Genomic DNA, 13,365 nt, shown 5'->3' with positions numbered 1-13,365 from the left:
GTTGGGCTCAAATACCTGGGTCCTGTTACTCGCCCGCCAGACCCCCCTGGGCTTTGCAGAGGCTGGGGGGCAGTGGGTATTTATTTGCCCCCGCTGCTGCCCCGTCTCACGAGGGGGTGAGAAGCACTATGCACAGCAAGGGGAGGGATTGAGGGGGCTTGGGCCCAGCCCAGCAGTGGCAGTGCTCAGCAGCTTTCCTGGGGCCGAAAACAAGGAGGAAAAGGTGAAACTGTGCAAAGGGCCTGGAGGGGGGTGCTCCGCTGGCCCAGGGAGGGGGGACACGGGGCACAGCTTGGCACAGGGCGGGACGTGAAAGGCCCTGCACCAGGAAAGGGGGGTGGGCGGTGGGGCAAGGGCAGCATGTGCCGGCACAAGGCTCGGCGTGGAGGGAAGTGCGGCGTGGCTTGGTGCAAGCGAAGCGTGACTCAGTGCAGCTGGGCAAGAGGATGCCGGCTTGGGCACCACGGCTTGGTGCGAGGGATGGGGGGACTTGCACCACGGCCGGTGCAGGGGCTGGGGAATGTGCAGCACAGCTCAGTTCGGGGGCCAGGGGCTGTGCACTATGGCTCAGTGCAAGGGATGGGGGGGACATTCACCATGGCTCAGTGCAGGTGTCGGGGGATGACGTGCACCTTGGCACGGTGCAAGGGACAGGGGGACCTGGAGTATGGCCTGGTGCAAGGTGCATGGGGACGTGTAGCAGGGCTCAGTGCAGGGGATGGAGGAATGTGCACAATGGCTCAGTGCAGGCGACGGGACACGCACAACGGCTCGGTGCAAAGGACAGAGGGACGTGCACCACGGCTCAGTGCAAGAGATGGGGGGGAGATGCACCATGGCTCAGTGCAGGTGACAGGGAATGACGTGCACCTCTGCAGTGCAAGGGACGGGGGAACTTGGACCATGGCCTGGTGCAAGGGACAGGGGTCATGTAGAAGGGCTCAGGGCAGGGGATGGGGGAATGTGCACCACTGCAGGTGACACAGGAGACGTGCACTATGGCTCAGTGCAGGTGATGGGGGGTTTGTGCACCGCAGCTCAGTTGAAGGGCTGGGGATGTTCACCACGGCTCAGTGCAAGGGACCTGGGGGGGACGTTGACCATGTCTCAGTGCAGGGACAGAGGGTGGTACACCACGGCTCAGTGCTGGGGACAAGGGATGTGTAAGGTGGCTCGGTGCAGGGGATGGGTGACACGTACCGTGACCCAGCGTGTGGGATGTGTAGCTGGTGCCGGAGCAGGGGCTGAGCCTCCCGGCTGCCTCCGGCGCCCGAGCGGGCTGTGCCATGGGCGCTGCTCTCCCTGGGGACGGATCCGGGTGCCACAGGAGCAGCAGCACCACCATGGCCTGGCCTCCCCTGGCCCTTCACAAGGACGATGTCGTGGAGTCCACCACCTCGCGGCCGTTGCACACCGTGGGCACGTACTGTGAGGCCGAGCCTGGACAGGAAGGCAGCAGTTAGGGACGGCAGCACCCCCCCCAGGGCATCCCACTGCAGTGGGTGATGGGTGTGCAGGGAGCTGCATCCCCAGGGGCTGGGGTGGAGGGTGCCCAGGGTGGTGACAGGCACCTGGGGCAGCTGAATCCCTCGGGGTTGGGGTGACAGGTGCCCAGGGTGGCCACATCCCCCAGGGCTGGGGTGGAGGGTGCCTAGAGTGGCTGTGACTCCCCCAGGGCTGGGGTGTAGCGTCTTTGGTTGGCCATGTCCCCTTGGGGCAACGATGGGCCGCCATGAGAAGTACTCCCCCCCGGCAGGTTGTGCTGCAGCCTTGGGGCTTGCAGCCATGGGAAATGAAGAATAGGGACAAGGGACAGGGATGAGCCACGGGGGACACAGTATCCTCCATTCCCCCCATTTTCAGTCATGTCATACTCTGCACACCGCTTTCCTTCAGGAGCCCATGCTGTGGTGCTCTTTCCACTACCCTCCCCCCCACCCCAGGAAGGGTGTGCCGCCCCCAGCCCTTCCCAACCCCACCATGCTCACCATGGGACTGGCTGGAGCTGGCGGCCGCCACGCTGAACCGAGTGGTGCCCACGCGGTGGCTGGCCACGTTCTTCTGTGGCTGGAAGAGTATGATGTGGAGCTTGGGGGTGAAGAGGCAGCCAAGGACCACGGTGCCACTGAGGCTCACTGAGATGCACATGGTGGTGGTCTGGACCTGCAGACAGGAGTGGGCGTCAGGTACTCCTGCCACCAGCCCTCTGCCCCAAGCGGGGCAGGATGAAGCCCTCACTGTGGCACCGTCCACCCCCACCGGGCAGAGGGACCTGCCTGCACCCCACAGGCACATCTCACCCCACACCAGGTCTCTCCATCAGGGTGGACCCGCTGGAGACCCACTGCCCTGATGGGGCGATGCTGCCCCTGAAAGTGGGTACACCCAGAGCAGCACCCCCAGTCTGGCCAACATGCTGCCTTGGGGCAATGCCCAGGGCCAGAGCCCTGCACCTCCCACTCCCACCGAGGGATCCTGGTCGTCTCTGGAAGTTCCTGACTGCAGCTGCCCCCACTGAGTCCTCCAACGTGTCTGGGAGCCCTTGCCAGGGGTTTGAGGTGTTGCCAGGTGCACCCCATGCTCCCCATTCCCTGGCACTGCTTGGCTCCCCAGGGACCATGCTGGATGTGGGTTGACGTTCAGGCCCTGATGGGGGGGATGTTGGGATGGGCCAGGGGCTGTCTTGTGCCTCTGCGTGGCGAGGCTGAAGGATGGCAATGACTCCTCCATGGTCAGATCGCAGGGGTCTCTGGAGGTCTCAGGGCCCTTTCCCATCATCACTCCAGCAAACAGTCTGTCAAGGATGGGGGTCTTGTCCCCAGGACTCATTGCCCCCTTCAGCCACCCTTCACTTGGTCATGAAAGCCCCAATGCAGAGGTGACTGTCACCAGGTCCATGGCCAAAGACCCTTCCCTTGGCCCACACATCTCCTAGCCCCAAACCCTGTGGGGCCCAAATCACCAAGACCACTCAGATCAAGCCCTGTTAAAGCCTCCCCCAAAACTCAGGCTCGTACTCTGTAGTCGCTGGAAGTCACGTAGAAGATGGGCAGGAAGGCCAGCCAGATGATGCAGGTCGTGTACATGGTGAACCCGATGAACTTGGCCTCATTGAAGTTTTCGGGGCATTTCCGTGTCTTGAAGGCATAGACCGTGCAGAGGACAATCAAGAGGACGTTGTAGGTGAGCGAAATGAGCATGTTGGAGTCGCGGTTGTTGCACTTGAGGGTGACAATGTACCTCTTGTCAGGCTCAGTCTCCTTGCCTGTGCCAGGGGTCTCCACCAGCAGCCAGATAATGACAATGATCAGCTGGCAAGAGATGAGGGCCATGCAGATGACCACCTGCGATGTGGGGCTTATGAACCGGGGGCGCTGGACCCCCTCCTTCACCCCACTGAAGATCCTGGCGATGCGATTCGTCTTGGTCAAGAGTGCTGAATAGCAGACAGCAAAGGATGTGCCCAGCCCCAGACGACGGAGTGTGCACACCTCGGTGGAGGGCTTCGCGATGAAGATAAAGGTCATGCTGTAGCACATGAGGACCCCAGTCAAGAGGATGTAGCAGAGCTCCCGGCCAGAGGCCTTCACAATGGGGGTGTCATTGTTCTTCATGAAGACTCCAAAAACAAAGAGGGTGGAGATAAAACCCAGGCAAGAGATAGTGACGGGGCCAATGGCCCAGACATCTTTCCAGCGGATGTACTCTTGGGGCAACTCATAGCAGCCATTCAGGGTCTCGTTGGGCCAGTAACCGAGACCACAGTCCATGCAGGTGAACTCATCCAGCAAGTACTCGTAGGGCTGGCAGGGGATGCAGATCCAGCAGCATATGTCGCCGGGCTGCATGCTCTTTATCTCATTCTTCTTGCAGGGGTCGCTGCACTGGGACACAGGGATGGAGGTCTCAGCCCACGGGATGAGGCTGGTGTTGAGGGTGAGCCCCTCAGCCCAGTAGCCCACCTTCTGATACCGATACCGCCCATACATGCGGTGATAGTTGAAGATGTTGTAGCGCCCAATCCCATCACCGTAGCGGTCAAATCGAACAACACTCTTGGTGTCTGCTGGCCTGAACGGGGCTGGAGGGAGGAGAAGGAGAGATGGTGACTGCCGTGGGGCAGGAGAGCGCTCACTCCCGGTGTGGCAGCAGGGCTCCATCAAAGCATCACATCCCACCATGACCATAGGCAAATGTCTAACCTGTTCCCTGCCTTCTCTCTCACACTTGCTGCCTATGCACACATTAGGAGCAGGAAAGCAACAGTGGAGACCTACCTCCCCACGTGCCTTAGAGCTCGGCAGCCCCAGACAGCTCTGCAGGGACAGAGAGGTGGATTTTGCAGCCGCCATGGCTCTCGATGACACCTGAGTAGCTGCGCTTGGCCCCAGTCTCAGAGGACACACTTCTAATTCACCCCAAACTATGTAGGTCCCTGCTCAATGGTCTCCCTCCAGTTTAATCCCCAAAATGTGAATAAATCATGGCACTTGCAAGTGAGGTCTCCAAGGTCCCACGTTCCTGGAGGGGCCCCTGTGGGGCTGGTCCCACCCAGCTCTAGCAGGATCGAGTTGGTCACCAGCTTCTCCACACTGGGGATAGAAGTCCTGGATTGCCTCCTGAGGGTGATGGTGGGCTGTTGGCATCCTGGGACAACCACAGCCCATGGCACAGGGGTCCCCAGGTGTGGGCAGGCTGGAGCAACTGGGGGGTTTGGGTCAAATCTGGGTCGTCTTCCTCCTCCCTGCCATCCCTGCCTCATGCCTCCTACCCATCCCTTTCCAGTTAGGCAGCCAAACCCCATCTCCATCTCTGGACTCACCATCAAAATTAACATTGAGCATAAAGTCCTTGTAGAACCTCTTGCCATTGACGGGCTTCATGGCGTCGCAGAGCTTGGTGACATTGGGGCATAGTGCCTGGTGCATGTTGTGGAGAGAGTGAGCCATGGCATAAACTGCGTTGATCACAAATGTGATCTTGGACTCTGGCTCAAACTTGCCTGTCTTTAGGGAGTACTGGCTACAGTCCTGCGTGTGGAAGCTGCACTTGAACTTCTGCTCCCAAAACTCCCGAAACCAGGGATTTCGGCTGTTATTGTAGGGGTTGAGATTACGGAAGTAGGCAGCAAACTCTTTAATGGGGTAGGCTGCCAGCTCAATGGTGATGGCTCCCTCTGCCACCGCTTCGCTCCCAGCCACCACGCTCTCCAGGGCTCCCCACCCATCGCTGGCCACCCATGTGAAGGACACATTGACTCTCTGGGCAGCTGCCAGCAGCTCCCGGGCATCTTCACTTCGGGTGAACAGCACAACCACTCTGGCATTGGGCTTCTGCAGCAGAGCCCGGACCACCCCATCGTAGGTCTTCTTGTTCATGGAGCGTCCCACCTTCTCTGAGGTGGCGATGCAGATGTTGCGCATGCGGGCTTCTTGCTCAAAGGCCTCGATCCCCGTCTCCCCATAGTCGCCTTCTGAGGCCACGGTGGAGACGTAGGTCCAGTTGAAAAAGCGGAGGATCTCCGCCATGGCTTTGGCTTGGTAGAAGTCTGGCGGGACGGTGCGGGCGAAGTAGTCGTAACGGGACTTATCGCTGAGTTTGGCACTGGTAGAGGCGTAACTGATCTGTGGGATCTGGAAGAGCCGCAGAAGGTTGGCTACCTGCGTGGAGGAGGAGACGTGAGCACCTGAAGACGTGGCCCAGCGAGGGACATTCCCACTGGAGAACCCCTGCCCAACACCAGGTGTTGCATGGTGCTCCCAAGCACGACTGTGGGGCTGATGAGCAGTCCCCCAGCCTGGAGGTCCTGGTTGGTGGAGGGATGGAGGGACGCCACATTCACAGGGTGGCCTGAGCCCTCACAAGCGCTCATTTCTTTTATTTTTTTTTAGCATTTCATTTCCCCTCTGAAATCCGGGCCTGGGGAGGGGATAAATGGATTCATGGCAAAAGCAGAACCCCCCCCATGGGTGACCTGTGGGAAATGCTCATGGGCAAGGAGAAAGCTGGGGCGGCTGCGGAGCTGGGCCTGGGGACTGGTGCCTGCACATCCCGCATTGGGAACCCCAGCAAGACCGGCACCTTCCAGCTGCTCGGCTGAAGCCCTCGTTAGCTTCAAAGGGGAAAAAAACCCCACTAATGAGGTTGTTAAAAACCCAGGCTCTTGGAGCAGCAAGGGGAGGGGCTCGGGCACGCCAGTGGGGACGGTGAGCCTGCCCACATCTCACTGCTCCCCAGGCAAGACACGCAGCTTAATTAATGTTGGACGAATGTTCTCCATGACAAAGTCCCCTAATGGCAAGAAGGCCCCCAAGCGCAGCAATGCCGCTGCCTGGCCTCGCCACACAACACAACGGGAGCTGCCAGCCCGCCATGCTGCCCCAGCACAGGCTGCCCGCGCCGCCTGGGGTCCGGACGGTGTCCCCCTGGCCATGGGGACACCCCAGGTCCTCCAGCAAGGGAAGGGACAAGCCCCCACATGGGCCGGACCGAGGTGGTGCCTCCATCGCCCAGCCCTGGTTTCCTCCACCTCATGGCCAGGGGGATGCGGGGACCCCCGGGGAGCAGCACCCGTGGTTTGACACACCCAGGGGACTCATTAAATCTTAGCGAGCGTGTAGCCCACTGGCAGCCCCCAGGACTCGGCTGGCCCCTCCGGCTGCCTGCATCCTCGGGGGATGCTCTTCTCCCTGCCAAAGCCGGCCCCTGGGTCTGCAGAGCCACGGTTTTGGAGAGGGAGCTGCAGCCCACCCAGGGTGACAGCCGGGTTCGAGGCTCGAGGTGCCCGTTCCCATGGGATCACTGGGGATGTGGAGGCAGTAGCCCCCTGTGCCCACCCCTGTGGCTGAGCCCCTGCGAGGCGGGTGCCCCTCGCAGCTGGCAACACCTCGAGGGATGGGTTTGGGGGGGGCAGAAGGGATGGTGCCCCCCCACAGTGCGCAGCTCTGCCTGCCGGGATCGATGTCCCCACACCCCCACCACAGTGTCCCCTGCGCCATTCTGACATCAGGAGTGTCACCGCCATGCCCCGAGGGGTGTCCCTGGGCCTGGCCACTCACCCATCCCATGGGGGACAGGACCCCCAGGGCTGTAGGTGAGCCAAACCCTGCTCCTGCACCGTGGTGGGACAGCCACCCACTGGGTGCCAGGGCACTGCAGCAGCTCCCCCCCAACCCCAGCACTCTGCTGGCCAGAGGGGGCAGGGACAAACATGGCACAGGTGTGGTCACGCAGGCCTTGTGGTGGGGGCAGCAGGTCCACTGGGTGCTGGAGGTGGCCACCCGCAGTACCTGCCACATCCAGGCCTGGTGGCATCATGCCGTCACCCATTGATGGGAGGAGCAGTGCCTGCAGGCACGGGCAGCATGTCAGGTGAGAGAGGGACAGCATCCTGCTCCAGTCCCATGCCAGGATGTGCCAGGCCAGGGACTGAGACTGGTGATGCCAGGAGGCAGCTTGCACCATCCAGGCCCACTGGTGGTGGCAAGGGACGTGGCCGCGTGGTGACACCAAGGACATGGACCTGAGCATCAAGATCATCCCGGGCCAAGGAGTTGTGCTTGCCACCATGACCCCAGGAGGGGAATAAACCCCCGTCCCCACATAGGACAGATCCACTGGCTTGGCTCCCATGGCTTATGGTGGGTGGGGGACTCCCCACAGCCTCTGAGGGACTCCGGTCACCATCAGGGCTGCAGCCACCCCACAGTGGCAGAGAGATGGCTCTCTCAGGTGCCAGGCCGGCATTCCCTCCCTGTTGCAGAAAGGGGCACAGCATCACCACGAGGGATGTGAGAGCATCCCTGTGCTGCATTGGCAGCAGCATTGGCAAAATGCTGCCAAGTGGCAAAACACTGCCACCAGGGTTTTACCCCCACCTCCATTTCTGCCATCCCCCCAGCCCCATCCAAGCCCCTCTTGCTGGGGGTGGTACCTGGATGGAAACATCGCTGTAGGAGCCCCCGATGACACCGGTGATGGCAGTGGGCACATCATCATGGATAGCGTAGGAGCCATCAGGGCAGATGTGCTCGGAGCCGTCTACCCTGGTGAGGGAGGCGCGGACAAAGTCGAGGGACTGCTCGAGGGCGTAGGTGTCCTTGGAGCAGGTGTCGAGGATGTGGGCGCCCAGCTTCACCCCTGGCAGGATGCTCCCGTCCTTGTTGATCTCGTCCAGGGCGAAGAGCATGGCCTCCAGGCGCTGGATGCCCCGGTGCTCATTGATCTTGCCACAGTCTTCGGTCCCCACTCCTTTCTCATGGACAGGGAAGAGGCCCCCGATCACCAGGTCCCCGTCCGTGCTGATCTCCTTCTTTCCAGCCATGCCGTGCCCGGCAGCCAGGCAGGTGGCCAGGCGCATCAGCCACAGCCAGGCGGCCAAGGGGACCGCCATGGGGTGCACCGGCGCCGGCCAGGGGTCCTGTGCCACCCCGTGTCACCCCTTGTCACCCGTCAAGGCAAGGGCAGGCAGTCCCCAGGCATCGGGTGGCAGGTGGTGGCGTGGCGTTGGCAGGAGGGGCGTCGTGCTGCCCCAGCAGAGCCCTCGGCACCTGGAAAAGGGAAGAGAAAAGCCACTGGGTCTGCAGGGTGCAAGGCAAGCTGGGGACCATCCCCACCGGCGAGCAAGGGCACAAGCCTGCCTGTGTCCCCCCACCTGCAGTGCCTGTAGAAAGGAGCCCCCGCAGAAGGGTGAGCTGAGCGGATGCGACAGCTCCGGCAAAAAATTGGGACCACCACGATGCCAGTGAGTGACACGGGCCCCAGGAGACAAATGGGGCACAGGGACCTGTCCCCCCACCCAGCGCTCCTGGGATGCACTGGCACAGGCAGGGGGAAGGCAGAGCTGGCTCTGTCAGCAGCACCGGGCAGAGGGGGTACCGGGGGGCAGCTTGCCGGCCCCTAAATTATCAGGGCAGGAGGGAGGAGCCAGGGATTGTCACCCAGGGCAGGGAAAGCCAACGCCGTCTCTGAGCTGAGCCCCCGACCCAGGCAGCAGCATTAGGGTGCCAATGGCTTCCAACCTCCAGCCAAGAGCACTGCCAAAAGCGGCCGGCTGTGAGCCCACTGTGCCCACAGCAGTATTTAATCCCCACCCCATACCCTCCCCGGAGCCCACCCGCCCGGCGCTACCCTTGGCGCTGCCTGTGGCACCTGGGCTGGAGCAGGGATGCACTGCCGGCTTCATCCTTCCCGCAGCAATGCACAGGGCAGGATCTGTCAGCCACGGTGCTTCAGAGCCTGTTCTCTCACCACCGCCCCTTCCTTCCCCGTATACTAAATTCAGAGATTTCAGTAAAAGTAAGAGCCAGGTTTGCTGACTCCCTCTGCAGAAAGCACGGAGGCGCGGGGGAATCAAAGGCTTTTGCAGCAGACAGGCCTTTTTTTGGCAGGAGATGCAGTCCCTTCAGAGATCAGTTGTCTTTTCCCAAACCACGAGAGAGATTTGTTTCCCATTTGAAGCCGACTGCTGAAATCCCGCAGGGCCAGCATTTCAGGGGCTGTGGGAGAAGAAGACCCCCCGGCAGCCCAGAAACCTCAGGTTGCTCCAGCACGGGGAGCTGCTGGTGCCGCGGTGGGTCCCAGGGCTCACACGCAGCCCAGCAGAGCAGGGCTTGCAGGGGCGCACAGGGTGGGAGGGCGATGCTGGAGAGTGCTGACCCCTCTGCAGCCCCCCACAACCAGTACCAAGGCCATTCTCCCCAGGTAGGAGCCCCCCATGGTGCCCCCGCACAGGTGATGCCCATGGCCGGAGAAGCCCTCCGGCAAGCAGCTGGAGCTGGTGGTGACGCCCAGGGGGATGCGGGCAGCAGTGTGGCACAGGGGACAACAGGGTGGGGTAGTGAGATGCATGCAGACCTCCTCCTGCACACTCCAAAGTGCCTGTCCCCAGGTGCTGCCTGCCTGTGATGAGCCCTCAGCCGCCTCAGGGCATCTCCTACCCAACCCCGCCAATTTGAAGGAGTTTGGGGGAGAGGCTGAGGAAAGCTCCCTGCCTGATTTCAGGCAGTGAATGCTTTTGAGGGACCCAGGGTTTCCTCAAGAAGGAAAGAGGCCACAGGCACACGGATTATTATTGATGGAGCCCATCGGGGGCAGGCTGAGCCCGGCACAGGGATCCAGCAGCACCAGAAGCCCATCTCCTTTGGGTCTGTCTCTTCTGGGGCAGCCGGTGGGACCCACCAGACAAAAGTCACCTTCATGCAAAGCTCTCCCAAAAGGGCAAACCATCACCCACCTCGCAGCGAGCCCCAAGGGATGCTGTGAGCAGGACTGTGGCCATCCCCACAGCTACTCAGCTGGGCTGGCATGGTGCCGGGGGGAGGACAGCCCCATGGGAACATCTTGGGAAGCAAAACACCCGTCAGGGAAGAGGCAAGTCCAGCCCAACAGACACAGTAGGGCTGGAAGGCTCCTGCCGGCTGCTGGCAGCCTACCCTCCTGAAACCATGGGTGAGTAGGATGGGTGAGAAGGTGCCATTGCTCCTACGTGTCCTCGGCGCTTCCCACCCAGCCCCTGCCAAGAGACCTGACCCTCTCCGACACCAGCACCCGTAGGGGTGGCATGGGGCGTGGGTGAGAGCAGCCGTGCTGGGAGGGTGCAGGGTGAGCCCAGCTTGCACAAGCCACCATCGTCACCTCCCACCACGGTCCCCTGGAGGTCCTACAACCACCGAGCTCTGCTGGGACCCCTGCACCTCCATTCTGCCCCACAGCCTGCGAGCCCTGGGGAAGCCAAAGCACCTTCCCCTGGACACTTGCCCCATCACCCCCACCACCACGGCCATTGGGCTGCTCTTGCCCAGCCTGGTGGGAGAGCAGGGGGTCGGGGAGGCGAAGGCAAGAGGAGATGACACAGCCCTGGCCCCTGCACCCCGGCAGCGAGGTGGGAGAGGAGGGAGCTGCCCGCCCCACCGCAGCCCGCCAGGGGACTGGGGTCACGGGCTCGGCCGTCCGTCCCCAAATCCCGTCTCAAACCCACCCTGGGCTCCGGCTGCCGCGGCAGCCCCCCTCCCCCGAGCCACTGCCCTCCCCGGCCGGGGACAGCGGAAGGAGGGACCCGAGGGGCGGCAGCCGGGGCGGGGACGGCTTGTCCCCGCCGTGCCGGGCGGTCACCCCCGCTCCCCCGTCCCGGTGACCGCGGGCAGCCCCTGCCGGGGCCGGGGCGGGGGCTGCAGCGGCGGGGTCCCGCTGGGTGCCCGCTGCAGGGGGTCGGTGCTGCCGGGGCAGCGGGGGGACGCGGACCCCCCGAGCCCTTCTCCCGGAGCCCCGCGGCCCCGCGTCTTGCGCCGGCCAGGGGGGAGCCGGCGGGACCGGCCCCGGTGCCCCCGCCCCGCCGGCACCCCCGGCCCAGCCGGTGCCGGTGCCCGAGCTCGGCTCCCCTCCCGCAGCTCCGGCAGCCCCGGCTCCGGGCACCGGCCGCCGAGCCCCGCCGTGCCGCGGCCCCCGACGGCTGCGGGGTATCGCCGGTCGCCGTGCCCCTCCACCGCGGGCACCGGCGCTCTGGGGACGCCGGCGGGGCACGGCGCGACCCGAGGCCACGGGGACGGGCGCGGCCGGGAGCGCCGGAGTGGGACCGCAGCCCTTACCTGGGCCCGGCGGGCTGCGCCGGGAGCCGGAGCCGGAGCCGGTGCCGGTGCCGGTGCCGCGGCTGCCTCGGAGCTGCGGCTGCCGCCGCCTCTCGCCACCGCCTCTGACACTCCGCCAGCCCCAGCCCAGCGGAGCCGCTCCGCCCCCCGCCCGGCCCGGCCCGGCCCCGGGGCAGCGGCACCCCCGGGGCCGCCCCGCCCGCCCCCGGCACCGCCGAGCCGGGCAGGGCACCGGCAAGGCGGGGAGGCTGGAAGGTCTTGGGCAAAGCCTGGAAGGTCTTGGGCAAAGCCGGGGGGTACGTGGCCGGATCCAGGAGGACACATCCAGGGAAGGCAGGACACGGGGGGACACGGCCAGATCCAGGAGGACACATGCAGGACACAAGCAGACCAGGCAGGACACAGCCAGGGAAGGTGGGACACGGGCAGGACACGGCCAGATCCAGGCAGGACACAGGCATGGAAGGCAGGACACAGGCAAGGGATGGCCAGATGCAGGCTGGGCAGAGGCAGGACCAGGTCCCCTGGCAGACCTGGCAGGCACAGCTCAGCGCCCGCTCCCCCAGCCCCGAAGCCCCCACCTCAGTCTCAGCTCAGTGAGAGGGGTCCCAGCCCCAGCTCCAGCTCCACAGCCACAACCTGGTGCCCCCTGGGGCCTTTTCTACCCCCTGCCCGGCACAGCCCCCCACCCAGCCTGTCCCCTGCTCCCCAAGCCCTTGGGGGGGAACCCAGGGGACCAACATCACCCCACTGGCCCCTGCACTCCTCGCAGCCCCTGGCACTCACCGTCGGCCCAAGCACCAAGCTGGGGGAAGGCTTCAGACAATGGATGCTCCCTGAGATGCCTCCTCTGAAGGCAGAGGCAGCAGCTGGATTTAGTGTTCTGTATCTTCACCACTTGCACAAACCCTTTCTGGAGCCATTCGGCTGCCCAGGATCCTGCCACGCGTCCCCATCAATCCTGTGCTGGCAGCCTGGCTGTCCCAGAGATCTCCGTGACATGGAGACAGGAATGGGACCGTGGATGACACAGGAGCTGCAGGGATGGGCAGGGGCCAGGGATGCCTCTGGGGCACCACCCCAAGCAACTGCCTCACCACCTCCTGCCTGTTTCCCCACTGCCAGCTGCGGTGCTTGCAGGCTGCGGGTTAGGGCACTGCATCAAGAGTCAGACCCACTCTGTGTGTGTCCACCCCCCCCAGCAGTCCTGATTTGGGGGGGATAACCCAGGACCTCCGTGGCAAGGTCCCTCCTGGGGACACACAGCACCAGGACCCCAGTCCCCACCGTCCCGTCTCCTCCCAAGACTGTTAGCACAGACGGAGCAGGACACCGGGGAGAGGAGGGTGCCTGGGCTGGGGGACCTCAGCACTGCTGGCCGGGGGGAGCAGAGAACCAGGGAGGGCTGGAGACATGCCATGCTGTGCCAAAGGATACTGGCACTGCCAAGGTCCCGCTTCTTCCCTGGCAGACAGGACCTGGCATGAGCCTCACACGCGCCCCGGCGCTGGCTGCATCCTGCCGGCTGCTGCTTCGGCTCTGCTGACAGCAGAGGGACGATAGCAAAGCCCCCCCAGCCCCCATCTTCCGTGGGGTTAGGGGCCAAGTGGCATTAAGATCCGCTGCCTGGCTCCAGTCCCCCCCTGTCCCGAGCCTCAGCCAAGCATAAATGTTTCAGGGGGCTTGGCAGTTTTGTAATAACCGCAACAAAGATAAACACCGGGAAGAGCAATATTTTTCCATGTGGGCTGGAGGAGTTTAATATTTTATCACTCAGAAC

At 63.5% G+C, this 13,365-nt stretch overlaps 1 protein-coding gene across 1 annotated transcript; it reads right to left on the bottom strand.

Annotated features, from left to right (window-relative positions):
• Nucleotides 1–10: 10 nt before the first annotated feature.
• On the bottom strand, nucleotides 11–11,722 carry GRM2 (glutamate metabotropic receptor 2). Its single transcript, XM_063348118.1, has 6 exons — nucleotides 11,586–11,722; nucleotides 7,934–8,549; nucleotides 4,823–5,660; nucleotides 3,018–4,081; nucleotides 1,989–2,163; nucleotides 11–1,440 (listed from the first exon to the last, which is right to left on the bottom strand). The coding sequence occupies exons 2-6, from the start codon at nucleotides 8,390–8,392 to the stop codon at nucleotides 1,367–1,369; spliced, it is 2,610 nt and encodes an 869-aa protein (XP_063204188.1). The 5' UTR covers nucleotides 8,393–8,549; nucleotides 11,586–11,722; the 3' UTR covers nucleotides 11–1,366.
• Between the last annotated feature and the right edge of the window lie 1,643 nt (nucleotides 11,723–13,365).

This window comes from Chroicocephalus ridibundus, chromosome 10, assembly GCF_963924245.1.
Source record: "Chroicocephalus ridibundus chromosome 10, bChrRid1.1, whole genome shotgun sequence".
Taxonomy (NCBI): domain Eukaryota; kingdom Metazoa; phylum Chordata; class Aves; order Charadriiformes; family Laridae; genus Chroicocephalus; species Chroicocephalus ridibundus.
This window is presented reverse-complemented; position numbering and strand designations above follow the sequence as displayed.

Excerpts from the sequence above, each read along its gene's own strand:
- GRM2 (XM_063348118.1), bottom strand. The coding sequence starts at position 8,392 with ATGGCGGTCCCCTTGGCCGCCTGGCTGTGGCTGATGCGCCTGGCCACC. Across the intron at positions 4,082-4,822 it reads GCTCAATGTTAATTTTGATG|CCCCGTTCAGGCCAGCAGAC; the intron begins GTGAGTCCAGAG and ends TCCTCCCTCCAG. Across the intron at positions 1,441-1,988 it reads CAGCTCCAGCCAGTCCCATG|GCTCGGCCTCACAGTACGTG; the intron begins GTGAGCATGGTG and ends CTTCCTGTCCAG.